General features: G+C 36.5%; 2 protein-coding genes across 9 annotated transcripts in view; one reads left to right on the forward strand and one right to left on the reverse strand.

The window, feature by feature from the left end:
- Window positions 1-3: 3 nt before the first annotated feature.
- On the reverse strand, window positions 4-12,619 carry LOC129803791 (ethanolaminephosphotransferase 1). Of its 2 annotated transcripts, none has more exons than XM_055850593.1 (3): window positions 11,349-12,619; window positions 10,559-11,235; window positions 4-656 (listed from the first exon to the last, which is right to left on the reverse strand). In XM_055850593.1, exons 1-3 carry the CDS (start codon window positions 11,412-11,414, stop codon window positions 233-235), a joined length of 1,167 nt encoding a protein of 388 aa, XP_055706568.1. In that variant the 5' UTR covers window positions 11,415-12,619; the 3' UTR covers window positions 4-232. The 2 variants fall into 2 exon arrangements, with proteins under 2 accessions (XP_055706568.1, XP_055706569.1); XM_055850594.1 differs by having other exon boundaries at window positions 10,559-11,230; window positions 11,349-11,745.
- Window positions 12,620-14,959: 2,340 nt separating this feature from the next.
- Window positions 14,960-22,664, forward strand: part of LOC129803750 (sodium-dependent transporter bedraggled) — a 28,895-nt gene continuing 21,190 nt past the window's right edge. Inside the window, exons 1-2 of one of the 7 annotated variants that reach the window (XM_055850525.1) lie at window positions 14,960-15,200; window positions 19,846-21,041. In XM_055850525.1, the coding sequence (XP_055706500.1) occupies window positions 20,465-21,041 (577 nt within the window). In that variant the 5' untranslated portion in view covers window positions 14,960-15,200; window positions 19,846-20,464. Of the gene's footprint in view, window positions 15,262-19,823; window positions 21,042-22,664 lie in introns of all 7 variants that reach the window. The other 6 variants (XM_055850528.1, XM_055850532.1, XM_055850527.1 and 3 more) reach the window with 6 other exon arrangements.

Genomic DNA, 22,664 nt, shown 5'->3' on the forward strand with positions numbered 1-22,664 from the left:
ATATTTAAGATAAAATACACTTTTATTTTTTTTTGCATCTTTTACACATCCTATTCATCAAAGAAACTACTAATAGCGAAAATACTCTCGAGCGAGTTGGTGTCCTCAACTTTAAAAAGGTAACGCGGCAAGAAATGGACAGGAAGATTAAATATAGCGCGTGAAATTAAATTAAAAAAAAATTATGGCCACAGAGAATAGAGCATGCATCGGAGACAGAAAGAAAATCTCTTCATGGGACTTTGGCTGGTGTCACGGAGAAGCACACCCGGTTGAACTTTCTGCACAGCTGCTGAACAACCATTGTACCGTAATGCCAGTGACATAGAGTCGTCCCCACGCACAGTGCATAGAGTATGAAGAGCTCCATGGATGGGAATGTCATTCCAGCCAGAATCCCAGTCACAAAAATTGGTGTCATCCAGTGGACAGCTTCACATCGAGTACTGGACATCTGAGCCACAATCAGGCGACAGCTAATGTTGCTGAAAATCGTGCCGCTGAGCAGGAAAAGTCCACGAGGCTCACGTTCCATGATATTGCTCGGAGACTTATGCACCCACACCATAAAGATCACCAGGAATGTGACGAAGGGCAGCAGTGGACGCAGAGCCTCCAAAGGGGGACGCATTTTACCCGTTTTATTTCGATATGAACTGCAAGAAAGAATTTTGTTGAGAACATCAGAAAATTTATAAAATGATTTTTTCGAACGAAAAATTTGATCAAAAAAGCTCAAATTTGTGGTGAAAATTCTTTTTGTAGCAACAATAAATTGATGATAAAAATCAGAAATTTTGTAGTTAAGACACAAACCGAATAGCTGTTCTGGAACACAGCTCAATCATTGACTGATAATTTTATTTGGCAAAAAACAAACGAGCAGTAAAAAATTCAAAATGAGCCGTAAAATGTCAATATGGTCAGTAAAAAACTTAAATCTTTACAAAAATGGGTCTGTTTATATAACATTTAAAATTGTTACAGATAAAATGAAAAACCCCTTAATTTTCCCTTTGCCAAAATTTGAACGAAAATATCAATTTCAATTTTTTTATTACTGCTCAATTTTAACTTTTTACTGCTCATTTTGTGGTCAGACGGGACGAACGATATACTTAGTATAATTGCCGCGAATTATTAAATTTTTTATTTTGTGAAAATTTAATTTTAAATGAATTAAAGATCACTATATGAGAATTTAACTCGCAATTTACCTACATTTATAATATTTTCTGACTGATTTAAATAAAAAAACCAGTGTTTTTTCTATTATTCAATGGGGGAAAAATAGTTTTTAAAAAATCCAGAAGAAAAGTCGTGGAATTCCATAATATTAATCCATGGAAGCCCTTAAGACTGTTGCATGGAAAATTCCGCGGAGATTGTTCTGGAAATAAATAGTTTTTTTCGGAATATTTAAAGGGCTGACTATCGATTTTGCCGCCAATAATCCATAGGAAAAGACGTGGAAATTTTCTCCGGAAAAGTCCCTGGAAACTCGCGGACATTTCTTATTAGACGGTTGGATAGACAGTGGCAGAGCTATTTGGAATTATCTTAGAATTTTGGGAGGGATTCCCTAGGAATTCCGGTGAAGAGAGCGCCTATGACGCTCTACAGTCACTGGGGGATAAAATTCTAATAATTAGAACGCCTTCTTAAAGGCAGCTCTTTCTTAAAAGAACTTGGGAGGATTCCTGCATGAGAAGACTTAGTGAAAAGACAAAGTTTTTGCCTTACTTACTTGTCCTTTCCACTACTGCATCACTCATGTGAGCTTCTATGCATAAGCCGTAGCTAGATTCTGTGGAAAGACGCGACTGGTTTATTTTCCCATAAATCAATTATTTTATATTACAATACTTTCTTAATTCTAAAGAGGTGGGAGAAAATACAACTTTGATGCACGCCTACTGCAACTTGGGGGAAATGTGACAAAATATAATGAGAAAGCAAATTTCTTCCCCTACTTTGCAAGCACATTGTACGTTCTTCCACAATTGCCCTATATTCTTCCAAATATAAACAATGAGAAGTTAGTATAATTTATCAAATTTTAGAAAGGAATAATAAAAAGAAAAGGATTAAATATAGGGGAAAGTACTTTCCCTTCGAACGTTCATGCCTTCGAATAATGTGAATTTGCTTTTATTTTTTCTAAGAGACTTACACATTTCTATTAAATATTAGTTAGCTTATCATCAATTGTTGATAATTCCGTGATAATTTAGTGTAAATCTCTTACGAAAAGCAAAGGAAATTCACATTATTCGAAGGCATGAACGTTCGAAGGGAGAGTACTTTCCCCTATTATAAAAAAATTATTCATGTTCACAGTCGTGAACACGGTCCTATACAGAGTTCCGCAAACGTCCATGGAACGCTAGGAAGAAAATTAGCGCCAATTTTCTATCTCGGAAGCCTACGCGGATTTTTAGCGGTAAAATCCAGGGAACTCTACGCGGATTTTTAGCGGTAAAATCAGCGGACATGGCAGAAAAAGCTGCTGGAAATCCAGTGGAATCGTTGTGACCGTTAGCTATAGGGCAACGACCTCTGATTAACAAAATACAGTCGACTCGTCAGTTATCTGGCTGACTGGGGGACAAAATGACATTTGGGTTTTTTGAATGATCAACTGTTTTTATATTTTGTGCTGTGTGAATTTATTTTCTGTCTGCCAAAGAACAAGAGAATTTTCTTCATGGTGTGCTTATGTTTCATTTTTTATCACAATTAGGGTAAGTGCTCATAATTTTGGACAGTTTCTAAATTTGGACACTTTGAGGGTTAAATTGGACACTAAACATAAATTGATTAAAATGATGGATTTTTATTCCAATATTTGATGAATAATGAATTCTACCTAAATATTTGTTCTTTTTGGAAGATTTTGACACTAAATACGTTAAATTTTGAATATGATTTGAGTTGAAATTGCTTTGTTGAAAATTCAGTGTGAGCAATTGCTTACGAGAAATATGACAGAACTTCGTGGCTTACTTCAGTCTTATTTAGTTTTGGTGAAGTACTAACAAAGTTTGTTCGCTGTTTTTGAGTGATATTATTGAATATTCATTGAATATTGTGTTGATTCACGTTACTGATGATTTGTACATTTGACCTGAAGTGAGATTTGCCTTGTGAATTATATTTTTCGTGTGAAAAATGGGAAATTTTTTAAGACATTCACCAGTGAGATGATGATTCTTATTTTGGACAGGTGTTTTTCTCACGAAATTTCGTGAAGTTTTAGCTTTTGTGATGACTAGGTTGGACAAATGCCTGGAGAAGCAAAGGAGCATCATCTCTACGAAAGAGATGTAGCGAGAAATGCCTTGAAAGGCTCCCGGAAAGGTCAGGGAATGAGCGAATCTGCACGTACTTGGAGTATCGAAGTCAACTCACTTTAATAAATGATATGGAAAGTTTCCGGGCTTCTGTGACATTCTACGTTTCCCTTACATGAACAGGAAGAGGACTTGGTAAGATTGGTTCATCAAATGAAGAACAATGGGCATCCTATTGAGGCGGATTAGCTGTCCAATTTTACAGCCAAGTTGGCCAAATTAATAAACAAGTTGTCCAAAATAAGAGCCAAGGTCACCTCTACATATCAATTCATTTTTAAACGTATTAAAACTAATTTTAGTAAAAATGAGATGATAAATAGCTTGCCAAGTTTCTAAATAATCCTTCTGAAAAGAGAGTAACAAAAAAAGTCAATTAGTATTGAAAATATCGCACTTCAAACTTGGGATATCGATGCTTATATGCAGACTGTCCAAAATTATGAGCACTTCCCCTATGTAGTAAAAACTTCGATACAATGATAATAACACTTTAATTCACACTGAAGAAACTTCATGTTTACTAAACATAATTTTGAATGCATCAACCGCCAGTGTTTGGCAGCTGTCACCCGGATAACGAAGTGCCGGATAACGAAGAGTCGAGTGTATGCCCGATATAACGTAACCTCACTACTAGAATAAAGATAATAAAAACCTTTTTGCAATATATAGGAATTTCAATTTTTAAGGATCCAAGCTCCCCAAGATCTATCAAGTTTTAGAAGTTAGAAATTACTCTTATAAAAATAAAAAAATCATAAATTTTGCTACAAAAGATGTTTTTGATTTTTAAGGTTAGGCCTAAAATAACCTAAAACTTTTCAAATGAATTTATTCTATCTTCTCCTTCTTCTACTTTATGTAAGGCTGTCGGACTCACTCGGGTCCATATAAGCCAAATGAATTTATTACTGTAGACTCTCACTCCCTCGACTCTTTCTTCAATCGGGCGAAAAAATTTGTTGACAATTTTCACGCTTAATTATGAAGCTAATTCGATAAAATTCGCTGTAGTTCTTCCTATTTTATCGTGATTCTTTATAATTGAGCGATTTTTGTGGAATTTACAAAGGCTTTGACGCCCAAATCTATCGATAAAGCGCATGACATTTCGCCCCAAAAGCCCAATTGAGAGAGAGTCTACTGTAGGTCTATGAAAAAATATGCTGTCTATTTTGTTAATCGTTTTCAAATTAAGAGCTTTTATTCGATCGGTTTTACCTAATCGCAAAAAAGAAGTAAAAATTATTTATTCAGTAACCCAGCCCTCCCCAAAATACATATTAGGCACTTTTTTTCATATCGTGCCGTACAATTTAATTTGAACAATTTAGAAAAAAAAGAAACAATAATTATGAAATATAGTAACAATAAATATTTACAATTTATAATTCATTAATGTAATTTAATTCATTAAAAAAATTAGCTACTTTATGTGTATCCACCATCGAAAAATTAAGGAGATCTTTTGGACTTTTACTTCCAAAATGCTTTAGTCTTAAAGAGTTTAAATGCTCGCAGTGTAAAAGGATATGTGGAATTGTGAGAAGATTAGAGCAATTGGGACAAATTGGTTGAGGTTCACGGGTCATTTTATAGGATTGAGTCAGTCGTGTATGTCCGATTCTAAGGCGGCTAATAAGAGTGCATTCTCGGCGGGATAGAGATGGATCCAAAATAGGTTTTTTTGGTGTACTTGAAATTTCTTTGATAAAGCCAGCCACCTCATTATGGAACCATTCATTTTCTAATTTCATATAAAAAATTTTATTTAGTTTAAGTGCACTTCGTATTGAAATTGTAGGAGAGGGAAGATTATAGGACAGGGCTGCAGTCTTGGCTTCTGTGTCTGCCTTTTCATTGCCTTCGATAGACCTATGACCAGGAACCCATAAAATGGTAACAATTCCAAGTTCAATTAGAAGGGAACGAATTTGTTTGATCACAGGATTTCTATTACCTAAATTTTGAATTGCTTGAACCACACTTAACCCATCGGTCGCTATGACCCAACTTTCATGAAAATCTTCGCCATTTTTTATATATAGGAGGGAACTTAGGATTGCTTTCGCTTCTAATTCAAAAGAAGATGTTGGAACAGAACATCTTTCATTCAGAATTGATCCGTGTAATGATGTTATGGCATATCCTGCATTATCTCCTTGTAGTGAACCATCACAGAAAATTACGAAGCTATTTGGATTAATTCTATTTATACATAAATCAACTTGATGATTAAGATCAGTACTTGTCATAGTTTTAAATGGGCATTTAGTAATGGAGGTATTAAGAAAATTTATATTGAGAAGCCAGGGAGCTAAATATTCTAGGAAATCTTGTTCCACTGTAAGACCATTTAGAATTTCTCTGATTGCTTGTCCTCCTATTGAAAAGAAGCTTTTTATATCTTTACGCGATGAGGAAGACATTAGATCAAAATGACCTGGAGTATCAGGTCTTGATAAAAGTCGGATAGCTGATCTACTAATTTGTGATTTAAATCTTTGAGGGAGGGGAGATACACCAGCCTCAGCCAATAAACTGTTCAGAGGTGATGTCCGGAACGCCCCAGTACTTAGTCTATAGCCTGCGTTATATACAGGATTTAAGCTGTTTAATCTGGTTTTAGAAGAGGCAGGATAATAAATTTCACAACCGTAAAAAATTTTCGAGACTATGGTAGCTTCGTGAACGCGAATCAATGCATCTCTGTGAGCACCCCATGTGGTTCCAGAAAGACATTTAATCACATTTAATCTTAAATTACAAGAGGTTTTGAGCTCTTGAAAGTGTAAACCAAATGACAGTTTGGGATCCAGCCATAAACCCAGAAATTTATACTTTTGTGTGTATTCTAGAATACTGTTGTTGAGATAATAAGAAAATTGATCACAGACATGTTTACGGCAGAAGTGAAGGACTTTGGTTTTAGTCGGTGAAAACCTAAAACCATTTTCACTAGACCAAGCGGCTATTTTATCTAAAGAGGTTTGAATTTGGTGATGTCGCAAGTCATTATTTTTAGTAGAATTATAAATAACTATGTCATCTGCGTATAAAAGGATTTTAGTTTCATCATTTCGTGGAAACAGGCGAAAAATACTGTTAATAGCTATGAGGAATAAAGTTACTGAAAGCACCCCGCCCTGAGGTACCCCATTGTCCAGAGTTACTTCATTAGAAAAGAGGTCATTGATTTTAACTCGAACGTTTCGAGGATCTAAGTAAAACTCTATGAAAGACAGTAAATTTCCGTCAATTCCCCATTCTTTGATTTGCTTAACAACTGTACCCTTCCAAACACGATCGTAAGCCTTCTCGAGATCAAAAAATATTGCAGTAGTATGAGACTTGCTTTCGAATGAGTGGAAAATGTCTCCAGTTAGTTTAGCTAATGAGTTACGAGTAGATCGTCCAGAGCGAAAACCGACTTGATTTTCATCAAGCAAGTGATTATGTTCAAGGAACCAAATCAACCTAAAATTGACCATTCTTTCAAAAACTTTCAAGTCGCAATCACTAAGGGTGATAGGACGATAGTCTAATGGACTACTGCAAGGCTTTGGTATAGGGATAATATGAGCAGAATGCCATGAGGTAGGGTAGTAAGATTGAGTCCACATTTTGTTGTATAAATTTAGTAAGGTAGACCTATTAGAGAAGGAGAGATGTTTCAACATCCCATATGTTATTCTATTTGGCCCATGTGATTTTCCGGAACTTTTATGTAATGCTAGAGAAAGTTCGTCAGCTGTAAAATCATAGTTAAGTTCAGGACATCTTAAAGTAGCGTCAGCAATAGACGGAACGGAATTGTCTATTCTACTCTTAGCAAGAATTTCAGGTGGATTCAATGCGGCATTTGAAGAAGCATGAGTAAATTTCTTAATGAGGATATTTGGTATCTCAGTGGGATCGCTAGAGCTTCCCCAAGGACAATCAATCCGACGTATCGTATATGAAGAAAAACCACGAATCGCTTTTATTTTGTCCCACATTACTTTGAGAGGAGTATGGAGATTTATACTATTGGAAAACTGTTCCCATGAATCTTTCTTAGCTTTGCGGATACGTTCTTTCACTGTGGAAAGAAGGGACATATATGCCATCATATTTTCGTCTGACGGATGTCTCTTAAATTTATGAAGAGCTTTTTTTCTTTCGCGTATAAGATATCCAATTTCAGGGTCCCACCACGGAACTCTCCTTTTATTGCTCAGTTTTGGAGTTGAAGTTGGAATAGATTGTTCCGCTGCTAAAATAATGTCATTGCAAAAATTCTTGTAATCTTCTTCGACGGAAGATTCAGAATGAATAACTTTTAGATTTGCTTCTTCATAAAATTTACTCCAATTGGCTTCAGATTCAATCCATTTTTTAGGTTTGGGATAAAATGTAGAGGGAGAATTTAGATCAGTAATATAAATTGGGTAGTGGTCACTTCCATGTAGATCATTATCCACCTCCCATAGGAATCTAGCTCCCAAGGAAATGTCAGTGAACGTAAGATCAACTGTATTAAAGGTACCGTGTGCCACCGAGAGATTAGTATGATTTCCATCATTAAGAAAAAGTAAATTTTCAGACATTAAAACCTCCTCAATCATATGACCCCTATTATCATTCCTTGAGCTACCCCAAATAGCATTACTAGCATTAAAATCGCCCATTAGAATAAAAGGCTGTGGAATTTGGTTAATAAGGTCTAAGAATTGTCGCTGTGGGATAAAGATCGATGGTTTAAGATAAATAGAAACTATAGTTATAGGAAAGTGCCAGCGAAGTTTAATGGCAATAGCTTCCAATTCAGTATTAAGTGGAATTAAATCAAATTCCCATCCATTTTGGACGAGAATAGATACTCCTCCACTCATTCTGGGATTGTCAGAAATATTTTCATGAACCGCATTATACCCTTTTATGCTAGGTTTGCTTGAGTCTTGAGGGTTTACTTTTAAGTGGGTTTCTTGTAAACAAATGGCAATTGGGTTTTTATCACAGGCAATTAATTCTATTTCGGATTTTCTAGGCCAAAAGCCATGACAGTTCCATTGCATAAATGAAATTGGTGGATTAGAGACTTGTTGAGACTGAGAAGAATTATTGGAAGAATCAGAGATGTAATGGGAAATAGGAATATTTTGTACTGCGTGCATTTGAGACATCATCATAATGATTAATAAAAACAAAATTTCGCCAAAGATGTTCAGGGGCTACGCCCACCCAAGGATCCATCAAGCAGGGGCAAAGCAAGACCAGAAGGAACGCATACATACTAGAACGCATGCATGCATATCCCAATGCACACCCTCCACCCCCACAAAGAACCAGGGACAGACATAGCCCCAAATCATCCCGGCGATCAGTCAGCTCAGGAGTTACCTCCTGAGGCAGAAGAAAATTGATCATTTTCATCATTATCTTCAGGATCAGACATTTGAATATCTGGAGTTAGTGATATTTCTTCTTCTGAACTGATAAGTTCCATAATATCAGGTGGCTTAGGGTCAGGATGGAGGGTGGAGGGAGAGGGGGAGGGAAGAGGGACGGATAGGTTGGATTGGGATGGGGAGGAGTGATAGGAATCGAATCCTTTGAACTGATTGTAATCATCAGAGGAGATTTTTTGGTTTGTTAATGAATAATTTAATTGTGAATTGCTTAGTAGATTTGTGGATGAGTGGTGTAATTGTTCTGAATTGTTTTGTTGCACAGGTGAAGGGATATTTTCTGTTTGAGAGATTGTAATGGCTTTCTCTGCGAGGGAGGCATTCATTTTTTCCTCCGAAACTTGCCTTTTGAATTCTTTTCGTGTGACTTTAGGTTTAAATACCTTATTTTTCGGTGTTGAGATACGCTTAGCAATTTTTTGCTGGACAATTGGGGATTGAGAATTTACGTTAGAATTTTGAGTTTTAAGAATATTAGAATATGATTTTCCTGACTGATTAATTGGGGAGGTGGGTTTCAGATGTGCTGCAGGTTTGATGAACTTTCGATTCTTTAGCTCCTCTCTGGCGAGTTTATACGGGATCCTCATAGTAACGCGGATGGCGTTGATTTCCTTTTCTTCGATGTATTTCGGACAAAGTCTGCTGGAACTTGGAAGTTCTCCCAAGCAATTGATGCACTTGGCTGGTCCAGGACAGGGTTCCTCATTACCGTGGAAGGGTTTCGCACAATATCCACAGGTGTGCACGTTCTTTTTAGAATCACACCTTTTTTTTGTGTGACCCAGCCGCTGACAGATAACACATCGGAAAGGTGATGGAATATACAATTCCGTTTTGATGACGAGGTATCCTACATTTATTTCAGCAGGGCAAATTGGAGAATCAAAAGTGAGGATATGTGTGGCAGTATCTATCCAAGTGTTATTTTCTCGTCGTTTCAGTCTTTGCACATGAACCACATTTTGGTCACTTAATCCCTGACGAATTGTTTCCATATCAAGTTGCATTATCTCTCGGCAACGGATAATGGCTTGAGATTGATTTAGAGCACCGTTCTCAGAAATTGTAACGGGCTTTTTATTGGCGCCAAAACTGGTCAGTTTTTTTAGGGACTCAATTTGCCGGGTAGATGAAGTTTGAAGCAGCAAATCGCCACTGTTGAGCCTCGTGATGGTCTTGAATTTTTCAGAAGATATCAGCTTCAATCCACTGTGCACTTCAAATATGTTCAATTTTCTTATTTCTTCACCACCAATAACGAAATATTTCTCGTTATCGGATGGATGGGTGAAAAATGCAACTTTAAGAGCTTTATAATTCTTGTTCTGCGTCTGTTCCAGAGTGGGCATTTCACCTCTGTGGGTCACGTTGTAGAGATTAAATTCATCAGGGGGGCCCACAGGGCCCCCTGATGTAGCACTCATTGTGATTAACTTCTTAAAGTGAACTTTTTAACTTAACTTTCAAACAAAAAGAGGAAAGAACAAGAGAAAGTATTTAAAATACTCTGTTGAAAAAAATTCCTCTCAAAAAGATTCACCAAAAGCGCTCTGTGTAAATCCGTCTAGCTTCTACGAGATCTGACACAGTACTGAAGTAAAAATTAAAAACCACAAAATAGAATTTCAATAAAAAAAATCTAATTGTCCGAAACAATTTTGTGCATTATTTGAGATATTTCCCCCTTGAGATCATTCCAAAAAAAAAATTATCGAAATTGAGGCTTGAGATTAAATTAAATAGACTCACTTGTAGAGATTGTAGAGGGACATGGGGAGACTGGAGAGGGCACAGGCGTGCAGAATTGACTCCATAGCTGAACCGGAAGTTAATCCAAAGGGAAATGGAATTTTCCACATGCTGTAAGTTCCAATATATGTCACTAGGAACATCAGCGTTGAGCCCCACATGCTGAGATCGTAGCCCCAGGGGAGGTAGAGGACACCAGTGTTGTACTTCTCCCAGTGGGACAGGTAGAAGTTGAAGAATACCATCCAAGTGATGTAGAACATCCTCATGGGCGAAATTGAGGGAGCCAATCGGCCAAAGACGCTATACAAGCAGGCTGGAATCAGAGCGGCTGTATAGGAATCAAGGCCGTGATCAAAGAGCTCCCCCAGGGGCCCAGACAATCCAATCCGACGAGCCTGTTTCCCATCAATCCCATCCAGAGTATAAGCTAGGAAGAGATTGAAGGCTGCCAGAGCCCAGAACCAATTGGGAATGGGCTGAGTGCCGGGTAGATCGCTGCTGGCCCAAAAGCCCCAATCATACCATGAGAGCATGACAAAATTGAGTGCGGTGAAGAGGAATCCCAGAAATGTCATCACATTGGGCGCCACCCATCGCGGAAAGTACCTCACTAGGTGATTCCAGAACGGATGCATCACATAAATGCTGAGCGGTGAGGTATCTATAGAGCTGTACTGTAACACAGAGACAACATAGAGCGTGAGAAATTGTGCAATTTTCCGGTTTTGTGGGCAGTTTCACCTTCAAGGGCAGTGTGCTGATTGAAGGTTAGAAAATTGTGACTCACCTTGTAATTCTCGAATCCATCTAAATGCTCCTGTGACAAATACTCAAAATCCATCTTTGACTCCATGGATAGCTGCCCTAAAATCTCAATTGTAGCCTCTTCAAAAAACAAAACAACTCACTCTAGGAGACTTCCACAAAAGTCCCGGACACAAAAAAAACCGCTTTATCGGAGCGTCATCTTCAACGAAATGCGCACTAAACACATCAATTTGGTGGCTCTTTGGCGTTATCACAGCAATGGGTGTCTGTCCACCCTGCCCCAGCAATTGACTGTGGTGAAAATTAGGCCGAATTGAGAAAATTTGATAAGAAAATTAGGGAGAGACACTTTTTTTCAAATCACACTTTTTTTTTATTTGTCGCGAGACGGCATCTTCACACCGACTACAGCGCCTTCGCGTCTATTCTGCAAAATATAATTGTCGCAGTTGAGAAAAAAAGCGCGGGAGATTTTTCTGCAACAAAATTGGATTTTTATGATGTTCCCTAAATAAAATTAATGGAAATTTTCTTATCAATGAGTTTATTTAATCTCACTATACCCAGTTGATTAATATTTGCTTTCTTTAGAATTATTTTAAAACAAGAGATTACGTAGGTAAATTATAGTTTTTGAGTAGTCATCGTAGTCAGTAGTCCCTATTTAATATTCATAGGGAAAAGCCTTGAAGGATTTGCTAAGTCCTTGAGGTGTTAGGATTATAAAAAAGGAAAATTGATTTTGCAAGAAAACCTAAAAGGATGCTTGCCGGTGTTGCTGGTCGATTCATAACCTAAGATTCTTATCTAAAGGTTTTGCGGGTTTTTGCACCTAGAATTGAACTAAGGAAAAGACACAAAGAGATCCTAAAAGCCCTTTCAAAAATGGCAAGAAAATCTATTACTGTGAAACCGGATATTTCTAAATGAGCACACAAGATTCTCAGGTAAAAATTCTTGATAAGCTTCCTCTCTTTAGCAATTCAACCAACACGCGAAATCTTCTAATATATTTATCCCATTTATCCCCTAATCTTGCATTTTTTTCTCGCGAGATTTGCCCAAATCTCTCGCTTCAGGCAATTGAAGAAAATTACATTGAAATCTATTCAGTTTTTCCACGGACACGAGCTCATATTGCGTCAATGAGGGGCGTTGGAAGTGTTCTGGTATCGCTCCCGTGATATAAATAGTTATACATTTTAGCATTAGACAATGCACTATGAGGCCGACGTCACGAGATTTGTAGCGTGTGTGAGATAAATCTCGCGGCATTTGATGCATTGACCCCGTGCGTTTTGGTGCCACAGACACAATCACTGTCTGCAGCTCCAACTATTGATTCCGCTTGGAGAGCCTGACTGAGAGAGGCAGGAGGGTACCCCACGCACACACTTATTGCCTCATCTGAGCTGCAAGAGCGACTCTAACAAGCTGTAACCGCCAAGAGTACCAACTTTTCCAGAAGTTTTGCAGGGATTGTGCAGCATATTGATCATTGGATAATGGTGCTCTGAAGAGATAATGTTTATTCATTTCAATTGTGCCCCTTATATCAAAGAATAGTAGATAGAACGCTTTTTGACGCTCTCAATTTCTTCCCTTGTGCACATAAAGCCCCTAATAGATTCAAGCTGATCCTCGAAAATATTCAGTTCGTAAAATTTGGCAATAAAAGGCTCAGCCCCATCTATAGGTCAGTAGGGGAAAGTGACCATGCTTGATACGATCCAAGCTTGATAATAACTATTTTTTTCTTGTGTTAATCAATAGTTGTGACTCTTCACAATATATTTTAATAGCTGGTCCTAAGTCTCACACTTCCAGAAAAAATTAGGAACATAGCTCTTTTTTCCTAGTTTCAAGAAGCAAAAATCAAAAATAGGTCCAAAACTGTAATTTCAATACATGATATTTCATAAGTTTTTTCTTAATTAATGTCGCTGTTCAGGAAAACTGCTATCATAGGCACATAGAGGGTTCATCAGTATTAATATTTATGTAAAAATATTTTTACTTGGGGACACTGTTTTTGTGAATGGTGATAAATTCATAAATTCTATCCGTGTCCATCCTATATTTTAAGAAGGGTCCATGAATGATAATTTTAATGTAGCAACTCTATCATTAGATGTAATTCTTTCATAATTACACCTATTGTAATCCTCCAATTTTGTCGACAATTGACATAGCTTTCAACCCCGTTGACAGGATATTAAGGTTGCAGAGCGACATTTTCATGGACTCAAAGTGAAAAAATGGTTTTCGCTAGCGCCCTAATGCCATAAAAACATGGCTTAGAAAAATTACATAAGAGTTATTTTAAAACTAATAATCAGTCGTACAAACGATTTAAGCAGATAGATTAGAGTTCCGTCTAAATATTGATGTGCAATTTTTTGTATCCGGTGAATTTTTTGCAGTGAAAATGGGCCTCCGAATTGTCGAATCAATTATTATACAGGAAGGCCCCGGACCCAACTTGTATAAAAATCGCCACTGAATTTCCATTTTCTTCTTGAAGAAAATCTAAGGATTTTCAGGAACTATTTGAGGTTGGATTATGAACCTAATAAGTGAGACATTTTTTTGTCATAGTGGAATAATCGCTTAGGTTTGTGTGGTAATCAGACAATAATCACAAACCTTGGAAATCATTTTACAGTATAAAGCATGGTCACTTTCCCCTAGATATTTATCAACACTATTATTCTGTTAAAAATGTCCCAATGAATGGTCCAACAATCCGTAAAAAGTCGACAGTTACGTAATCTAACAGATATAGATTTATAGATACTGTCGATTCGATAGTGTCGAAAAGTTATCATTCCACCCCAGGATTAGGGAATTCTTTGGATCCTGATCCTCTCCAGCTAAATTTTACCGGTTAAATAGTTAAAGCATTTTGAAACACTTTTAAATATCGAATAAGTCCAATCTAAACCGAATTTATTCAGCAAAATCTTCCTCTATGCCTCCGGCACACCTTTTAGACCGGGAAAATTTCATGAAGTCGAAATTCGGATCCCTTTCTTTTTCACATGTTTTGAATATGTCTATTTCATTCTCTCGCACTCTTCTTCTTCTCTTAAACATCACTCCAAATTCAATTTTAGTTCAATCGAATTTGGTATGCGAAAGAATGAGATAGTCATATGCAAAACATGCGAGAAAAGGATTTCGAATTTCGATTTCAGGAAATTTTCCTGATCTAAAAGGTGTGCCGGAGCCATTATCATTAATTTTCGTTTTTTTTATTAAATTAATAATAATCTCAACTTATCTAAATCAGTTTATCATTTGTAATCTATAATAAAGGCCAAGATATAGTCTTTAAATTTGATCTTTAATTGCTAAAGATCATTTTTTTTATATTAAAGAAGATCACTTGGTGCTTTGGCACAATTGCAATTGGCATCCATGATTGTGCTGGAGATCGCTGTAAAAATCTCCAGGTATACTGGTATGAGTGTGAGAGAAGTCTCCGGAGGCAACTGGGGAGCAACTTTCTGCTTCTCGATCACTCCACTTCAAATCCCAATTGGTATATCTCCCTCGCGATCACTTGCTCAATAAGTTCCCCCACGATTTGGCTATTGTATGTGCCTGTGTGAGTCTCAGCGGCGATCGTGAAACGGGTTTTTGGTTTTTGAGTCACCCAAGTGATCTGAACACTCGTTCACCAGTTCATGTGGCGCTTTTGGAACATTCACTTGAAGATCGTGTCATTGTTAGTATATATTTCTTGGACTATCTTCTTTCCCCATCCCGCAGTTTTTTTCTCGTTTCACCCCACCGATCCTGGAGGGGATTTATCCTCCCAGAAGTTCACCACAGGGATCAGTGCGAGGGATTGCAGAGTGAAAATCAAGTATGCAAAAATCATCAGAAGAAAGAAGAAGTGTTGTGAGTGGTATTTGCAAAAGTTGAATGTGCGCGAATCCTAAAAGAGAGCTTGCTTGGCCAAAGAACGGTTATAATCGCATCCCAGAGAATAGATCCGCATATACCCGAAACACTTGATCATTTTACCGGTTTAGAAGTGATCATTTTGTGCTCTTTGGGTGTGCAATCAAAATTTCCACCTTCTTAAATTCAATTATCTCGCCTTCTCTGTGTCGAAAGAACAAAAAGCAGTAATAAGTTTGTTTTAATTCATAGTTAGGTGAGATTCTTTAAGAAACACATATCGAAATGTGATCATGTTTTTTCTTTTTTTTTTCATTAAAAATTAGTAAAACAGAAAATCTAAAATTTTGCATTACAGTGGTCCAATAATGAACTTCTTATGTTTGTGATGAGTGAACTGTTTTTTTTTATAAATCAGGAATGAGGTCTAGACTGACCTTGTACCCCTGTCTTTTCCAAGCTTTGCTTTAATTCTAATTCCAGGGCTTAAGGATGATCTAAGTCTAGAGATCATTTTTAAGTGCTAGAATTAAAGAAAAGATTACGAAAAAAAGTGGTGCAAAGTCACCCGTATCTACGGCATTTTATCCTTTTTTTTATTTGTAACCAAAAGAGTTCAAACGGTAAGAAATATGGACTTAGTGTCGTCGATGACCCCCCCCGTCTCACCACATAAATCGACATTCCCTAGAGACGCATTCTTTGTTTTTGACTAATGCCCTAGGAAAAATTAATGATTTTCTTTGTGAATAATCTTTAGTTAGAAATTGAGGGAGATATTTCTGAACTTCTGTAAATTCTACAAAAAAGATTGGAATCGAGAAACAAGACTTCTGTGTTCTTGAAGCAGAACACTTTCAATAAAAAAAAATATTTTTTTTTAGACTTCAATTAACGTAAATTCACTGTACTAAATTTTAATCTGAACCCCTATAGGGATTGAAACTGAGCGGCCAGCTGGTATTCTTACGGGTTTAGGTATAATGATCTAATGCGGGCTTGAGACCTAAGACTTAGTCATATGGTTTAACCTGGTTTAACTTTTATAATTTATTATTAGTTAAGAATTTTTGGAAATTCTTTGGAAACCTATTAAATTCTGAAAAACCAATAAAACTGGTTGCTGTTTTTAATTTTTAGAGCTTAAGGAACTGGACTAAACCTCAGTTCTGAAGCCGGTATAATACGATTTCTACATTAACAAGCTTAGCCCAATTTCCGAAGGTCTTTAATTTCTAAATAATAGGTAAGCACTGAATTTTAATGGTATGATGTCTTTGCTCTTATATTCACTCAAAATTTCTCTATAAAACTTGCATATTTAGAAATTATAGAGCTTAAGTCATGTAGCTAATATGGGCTTCAGAACTAAGGCTTTACCATATGGCTTAACTTATTTAATTTCGTATAAGTCAAATTTTTTTTGTAGAAAATTTTGACTTAGAATTGGACATTAAGGATTACAGAGATTCATTAGATTCTTAAAACCCAAGAGAATTAGTTTTGTTACTTAGAATTTTGAGATCTTCGTTAAATGGGTTAAACCTCTAAGCTGAAGACCGCTTAAACCCCTGATTTGAAGCCCGTGGAATAAGGTCTTCAGATCTAAAGTCCCAAAAAAGACTTAGGCTGATTCTCGAGAATATTACGCCTGTATAATTTAGCAGTAAAGGATTTTTGTAAACTATCAGAGATGACATTAAATTTCGTTTACCCATTGGTTCTATTCCATTGAATAATGTAAAGGGAAATCTTAATCTTGATCTTGACCATATTTTTAGTACAAGGCTGCTCTCATAAAAAAATTATTTAATCGAATTTTCCACTTATATTGGTTCCTCTGTCACGACTGTTTGATGATTTTAGAACAGGACGAGAAATAGGGAAAATAGTCGAGACAAGAACCTATACAAAGAAAAGTCTAAATTTCTAAAGCACTTGAGACGGTCATGTGCTAAAAACGGGTCCCGGTCAAAATCCCGAACACCAAAATCTCGAAAGCCAAAATCCCGAAAGCCAAAATCCCGAATAGGCCAAAATCCCGAAAGCCAAAATCCCGAATTCTCAAAAGTGTCACAGCTACTCCCACGGTTGTACCCGCGCTTGCTGGAGTCAAAGGGACATCTTCTGTGTCTTTTAGGAAATTATTCTAAACATTTTCTTCCATGTAATTTCATCCCTTTCAGGATTTTTTTTTGGCTTTCGGGATTTTGGCCCTTTCGGGATTTTGGCGTTCGGGATTTTGGCTTTCGGGATTTTGGCTGCCACCGGCTAAAAACATGTTCAAGAGAAAAATTCTCCTTTTCATTTTTCATTTGAATAGCGCCATAATTCTTTACCGCCAAATTTTACGAGTCATATAGAACTCGAGGATCAACCTTAGTCTATTTGGATCTTAAGGTTTAGCCATATGGCTTAACTTCTTTATTTTCTTTTATCAGATAAGACTTTTTGGAAAATTTTCAAATTGCCTGTTAAATAGAATTTTCAGACCTTCCAGAACTGGGCTAAACCTAAGGCTAAACCTCGAGTCTCAAACCCGTGTAAGAGACTTTACCTCTCGTTTTCAGTTCTGTTTCACAATTTTATTTAATTATTTTTATTTAAAATGATTAGGGTAAGTGTGCCAAATTTCGGCATAGTTGCATGTAAGCACCGAAGTCCTAAGTTTAAAATGCAATATTTTTAATTAATATTGATATTTTTTGTTGCTTTCTTTTCGGGAGGGTTGTGTGGAACCTTCAAGACTAGTTTATCATTTTTGTTTTCTTTAAATCACTTCCTAAAATATTAAAAAAATAATAAAAATATGGACATTGCTTTGGGTAGTATTTCGGCCACTTTGTGTGAAATTTCGGCCACCTTTTATCTGACCACCTTTTGTGACGGAACGGATAGAAAATTTCAAAACGTCAAAAGGAACGAGTTTAATATTTAATTTAATACGTTTATATGACTCACAAGCCCTGAGATCTTCCGTGTAATTTGTCTTAAACACCTGACGAGTAGCATCTCAAATTTACCCGCAGATTCCCGTAGCAATTTGCACTCCCTGAACTCTTCCAATGCCTTTTCCACATCATCTTTTTCATAGAAGCGATGGTTTTCTTCTCTGGACATTGTAGAATTCAGAAATTGAAAAAGAAAACATAAAATTAATAAGAAATTTAGGAAAGCAAAAGATGTTGCCGGAATATCCAACACTACCTCACCGGAGAGACGCTCACGAAGTATATACTTTTTTAAGCGAAATACAGGATCCAACTGGGAAATTTTATCCGAAATTTAAAGATTGATTCACTATTAACATAAACAGAAACAATCTTTAATGAAAACTAATCAATTTTCATGAAAAACACCGAAGGAAAACCTTCTGCACTTCACCACAAATCACAAGACTGCTAAAGACACAATCGATCTGTCACATTTTTTGTATGACTCTTTCCACACGGAGTTTCCACAACGCAATTTAAAATTTAAATTATACCTAAAATTTAACAGTCTTTGTGTTAATACATCCTAAAATGAATAAATATTTGAAAGCAAAATGAATTCATTGACTATTCGAAGATTACATACATAATTTTAATTAATTTATTTGCATGGCCGAAATTATACTCAAAGTGGCCGAAATTAGACGCTGGCCGAAATTTGGCACACTTCCCCTACAATAGCTGTGAAATAAGAATTTCATGTAAAAAGGTGAATTTGAGGAGATTTTCGATACGCACTTCTTATTTTGCGGGACCCACTGTAAAAAGATAGTATAAGAAATGGTAGTGAAAAAAATACTTTGTAGTGGCAAAAAGTCACTCCGTTATAATTGCACAATAACATTTTAGCATTTAGTTAAAGAGTGCTTTTCGTGATGAGTTAATAAACATTATAAATAAAAAAAGAGAAGCCAAAAAATTTGGAATAAACATAAATTGTATATATAGAAATTTAAAATTTTAATTAAGTCACCAAGAGTGATCGTGAGTGGATCTTTTGGGTGAAAAATTTACCAATGTTGCTCCCGCTCTCTTAGAAGGTCAATGTGATTTTTAACAAGAAACAGTCGACTATTCAAGGTCCTCCCTCTTCGAACACAAAATATATCCCATCCGCGATCACGCAAACATGATCAACTTGCGATCGTACCTTCTCAACTGCACACCACTAATTTTCCACATAAACATTTTATTATCAGTTTGGTGTGATGTCCGTCAGTCTTAGTTTTGCAATTTAATGACAAAATTTCCTTGGGATATGATCGTTTCATGGAAGTGCATCATTTGGTGATCATCCATTCTCCAAACTGGAATCAATATATAGCTCAATGGCGGAAATTCTTTTTCTTTTACTTTTTTAAGAGAAATAAAAACATACAATGTGTTTGGATGTTTTTTTTTCCTGGTGGCTTTTCCTCAACCAGTGATCAAATATTGCGACAATATTTAAAATACAAGAAGTGTTTTGCAAAATATCGATGTTGCAAGCCAGCTCTTTTTGGGTCACGTGACAAATAAATGCAAAAAAGGCAAAGTGAGAGAATCCACTTAGACAAATTGTGAATACAAAATGATGCTGATGATCGTGCAAGTATGAAATTGTCTTTATTTCAGCAAGAAGTGCTTCCAGCTAGAGAGAGTTTGTGTATAATGTCTCAAGTACCGTAGACCTATTGAGATTTTGCGATCTTGTGGGGGAATGGAGCAGAAGAGACTGACAAAGAAGTGATATTTCAGTGCAAAAAAGGAGTGATCGTGATCGTATATTGATGAAAAGCATCGTAGGTGGACTCTTTGACTCAGAAAATTAATTTTGTGACGTTAGACAATGATCTATCGCCCAGAAAAGACTGATCTTCAGCCAGAAAAAAAATCTTCTGTAAAACAAACTGGTGATCTTCATGGGATAGATCGCGAGATCTTAGCTAGAAAATTTTCTTTTTGAGAAATTAAAGTGTAAAACCTTCGGAAAAAAAATAGAAAAATTAGTGAACGTTATAGTGCGATCCTCAAGTGATCTTGTTCCTAGATAAACGCTCAAAAGCTTTTGTGGAGAAACTAATAATGATCGTTTTGGGGAAATATCACGATATATTAGGTTCGAAAATTTTTATTTAAGTGGTGTGAGCTTCAAGTGATCTGTCCATAGAAGTGTCTGCAGAAAAGACTGATCGTTGACGTAAAAATAAGTACAGTTTTTGTGGTAATATTTGAGGAAGAGATCGCATGGAAAATGGGGTCAATCGACAGTCACACGAGTTACACGGAAATCAGGCGGCATAGCATGGATGAGGAGTGTGTGGGTGGAGAGAGTAGTAAGACAAATCACTGGACTCTGCCACGACGTCGAGTTCACAAGGTGGACGATAATGACAAGATTATAGGTGGAATCTGCACGATAGGTAGGCACAGAGGCACCAGCCGTTTGTCCCAATCCCCTGATCCACAAAATCACGAGGAAACCCCACTGAACCGAGGCGTGGGAGTGTACTGTACTGTTCGATCGGTGGCCAGAAAAGGCGAAGAGGGTCATCAGATTGTGACACGATCGCAGTCATTCACAGCGGACACGACTGATCGATCAGCACCAGAAACGCCCGATATTGCAGAGACTCTCATGGAACTGGATGCATATTTGGACGAGGTGGAGCAGGGATGTGAGAGGCAATGGCAGCCCAGTGAGAGTAGCAGTGGGGGCGGAACATTGCCAAAAATCAGAAGGACAACTACTTCTGAAAATGTTCCGCGTGGGCATCCATTCAGATGTACAATTGCCTTTTCACCAAATCGTGGCACTCCCGGACCACCTGGTAAGTCTCTCCCACTTCCCTTTAACACCCTCCCGCTTCGAAAGTTCCGGGTCATTTCCTTCAATTTGATGAATAGACTTGAGAATCCCTCCTGTGACCAAAAAGAACAGATGCTCTTTGAAACCACAACGTATCAATTACTACAAAAACCCTGTAACCCTTTTATGTAACAACTATATATTATATAACGTTTAGAATATTTCCTCATAAGTTTGTTTTTGGCTAAACGATCACTACTGAACTAATAAACATTTTCTCTGACTAATTTTCCATTTACAAAGTAATTATTATTGAAAAAGAAAACGATAAGAATTCTTCAGTGTAAATAATCAGGAATCTCCATTGTTTCACGCTTTCCTTAAATGCATAATTCTTTAAAATATCATGATTTTGTTGAAGACACTTCGCGGTAAACACTTCGCGAATTTGTAAGAAGAATTAGAATTTTGTTTTCATGAACTTTATGTAGCTCGATTTTGGTCATCCTTTAAACCTCGAATACTATCTATGAATAATTTCTATAAAATTATAATCTTTCTGGATAACAGCCATATGTTTTTGATATAAATGAAAGAACTAGTGATTCAGAGGACAAGGAAATGAAGGATAAATACAGGATATGTTTAGAAAGAATCTTATGCCTTTAGGCTTAGTTCATTTACAACTTAAGCCGAGAGACAGTTTAAAGTAATTATAATCAAAATAATTAGCAGATTATATTTCCACCAGTTACTGACTAATCCGTCCCTCGACTTAAGTCGAGAAACGGATTAGTTGGTGGGAAACTGGTAGAAAATTAGCCAAATCAATATTTTGATTATTATCGTATCGAGATATTTATTACAAGGTAATCATTTTTACAATGTCATAATATCCCGTATTGGAAGAATCTGCGAAGTCCGCCCAGGAGCACTTTCCCGTAGTGTGGTGAATGCTTCTTCCATGCTCCCGGAGTTGTTGGGCGAGGCGGTGCATTTTTATTACGTTATATCACAGTGAAAATGTCTTTTTCTAAACATTCAGATCTTTGCACCGGGCGGGACTCGAACTCACAACAGTGAATCGAGCCGGGGAATCGATCCGCCCAAGAGCCAACGGTCTTGCCTATTGCGCCACTGATTCCCCAATATTTTGATTATAATTACTTTAAGCCAGGTCTTAGGTATTATGGGGTTAATATCGGTTTTAGGCATAAGATTTATTCTTTATGGTTTATGATAAGTACTCTGAAAAAGCCTTTTTAAGTGGACAAATAATGAATCTTGTTCAAATTTTGTCAAAGGGTTGTTATTTATGAATTTGATAATTTTTTAGAGAATTTTATATGAAAAACATTCTTTTGACGAACTTATCCTGCTGATTTGACGAAACTTTTTTCGGAATACGATATTTCAACTATATATTTTTTTAATATGTAATTTCAAAATTTTAAAAATGCAGTAGTTCACTCTTAGAAAAGTTTAGACGTGATTACTAATGAAAATTAGTTGTTCGGGCGATTATTATCAAATCTATTTAAAATTGTTCTTATATTCTTAAAACATTATACTCATAATAAATGTATTAGTAGTGAGAATATAAGACAATATTTACGTGGATAAGTTGCGGCAATTATTTCATAAT

Source organism: Phlebotomus papatasi, chromosome 2, assembly GCF_024763615.1.
Source record: "Phlebotomus papatasi isolate M1 chromosome 2, Ppap_2.1, whole genome shotgun sequence".
Classification (NCBI taxonomy): Eukaryota; Metazoa; Arthropoda; class Insecta; order Diptera; family Psychodidae; genus Phlebotomus; species Phlebotomus papatasi.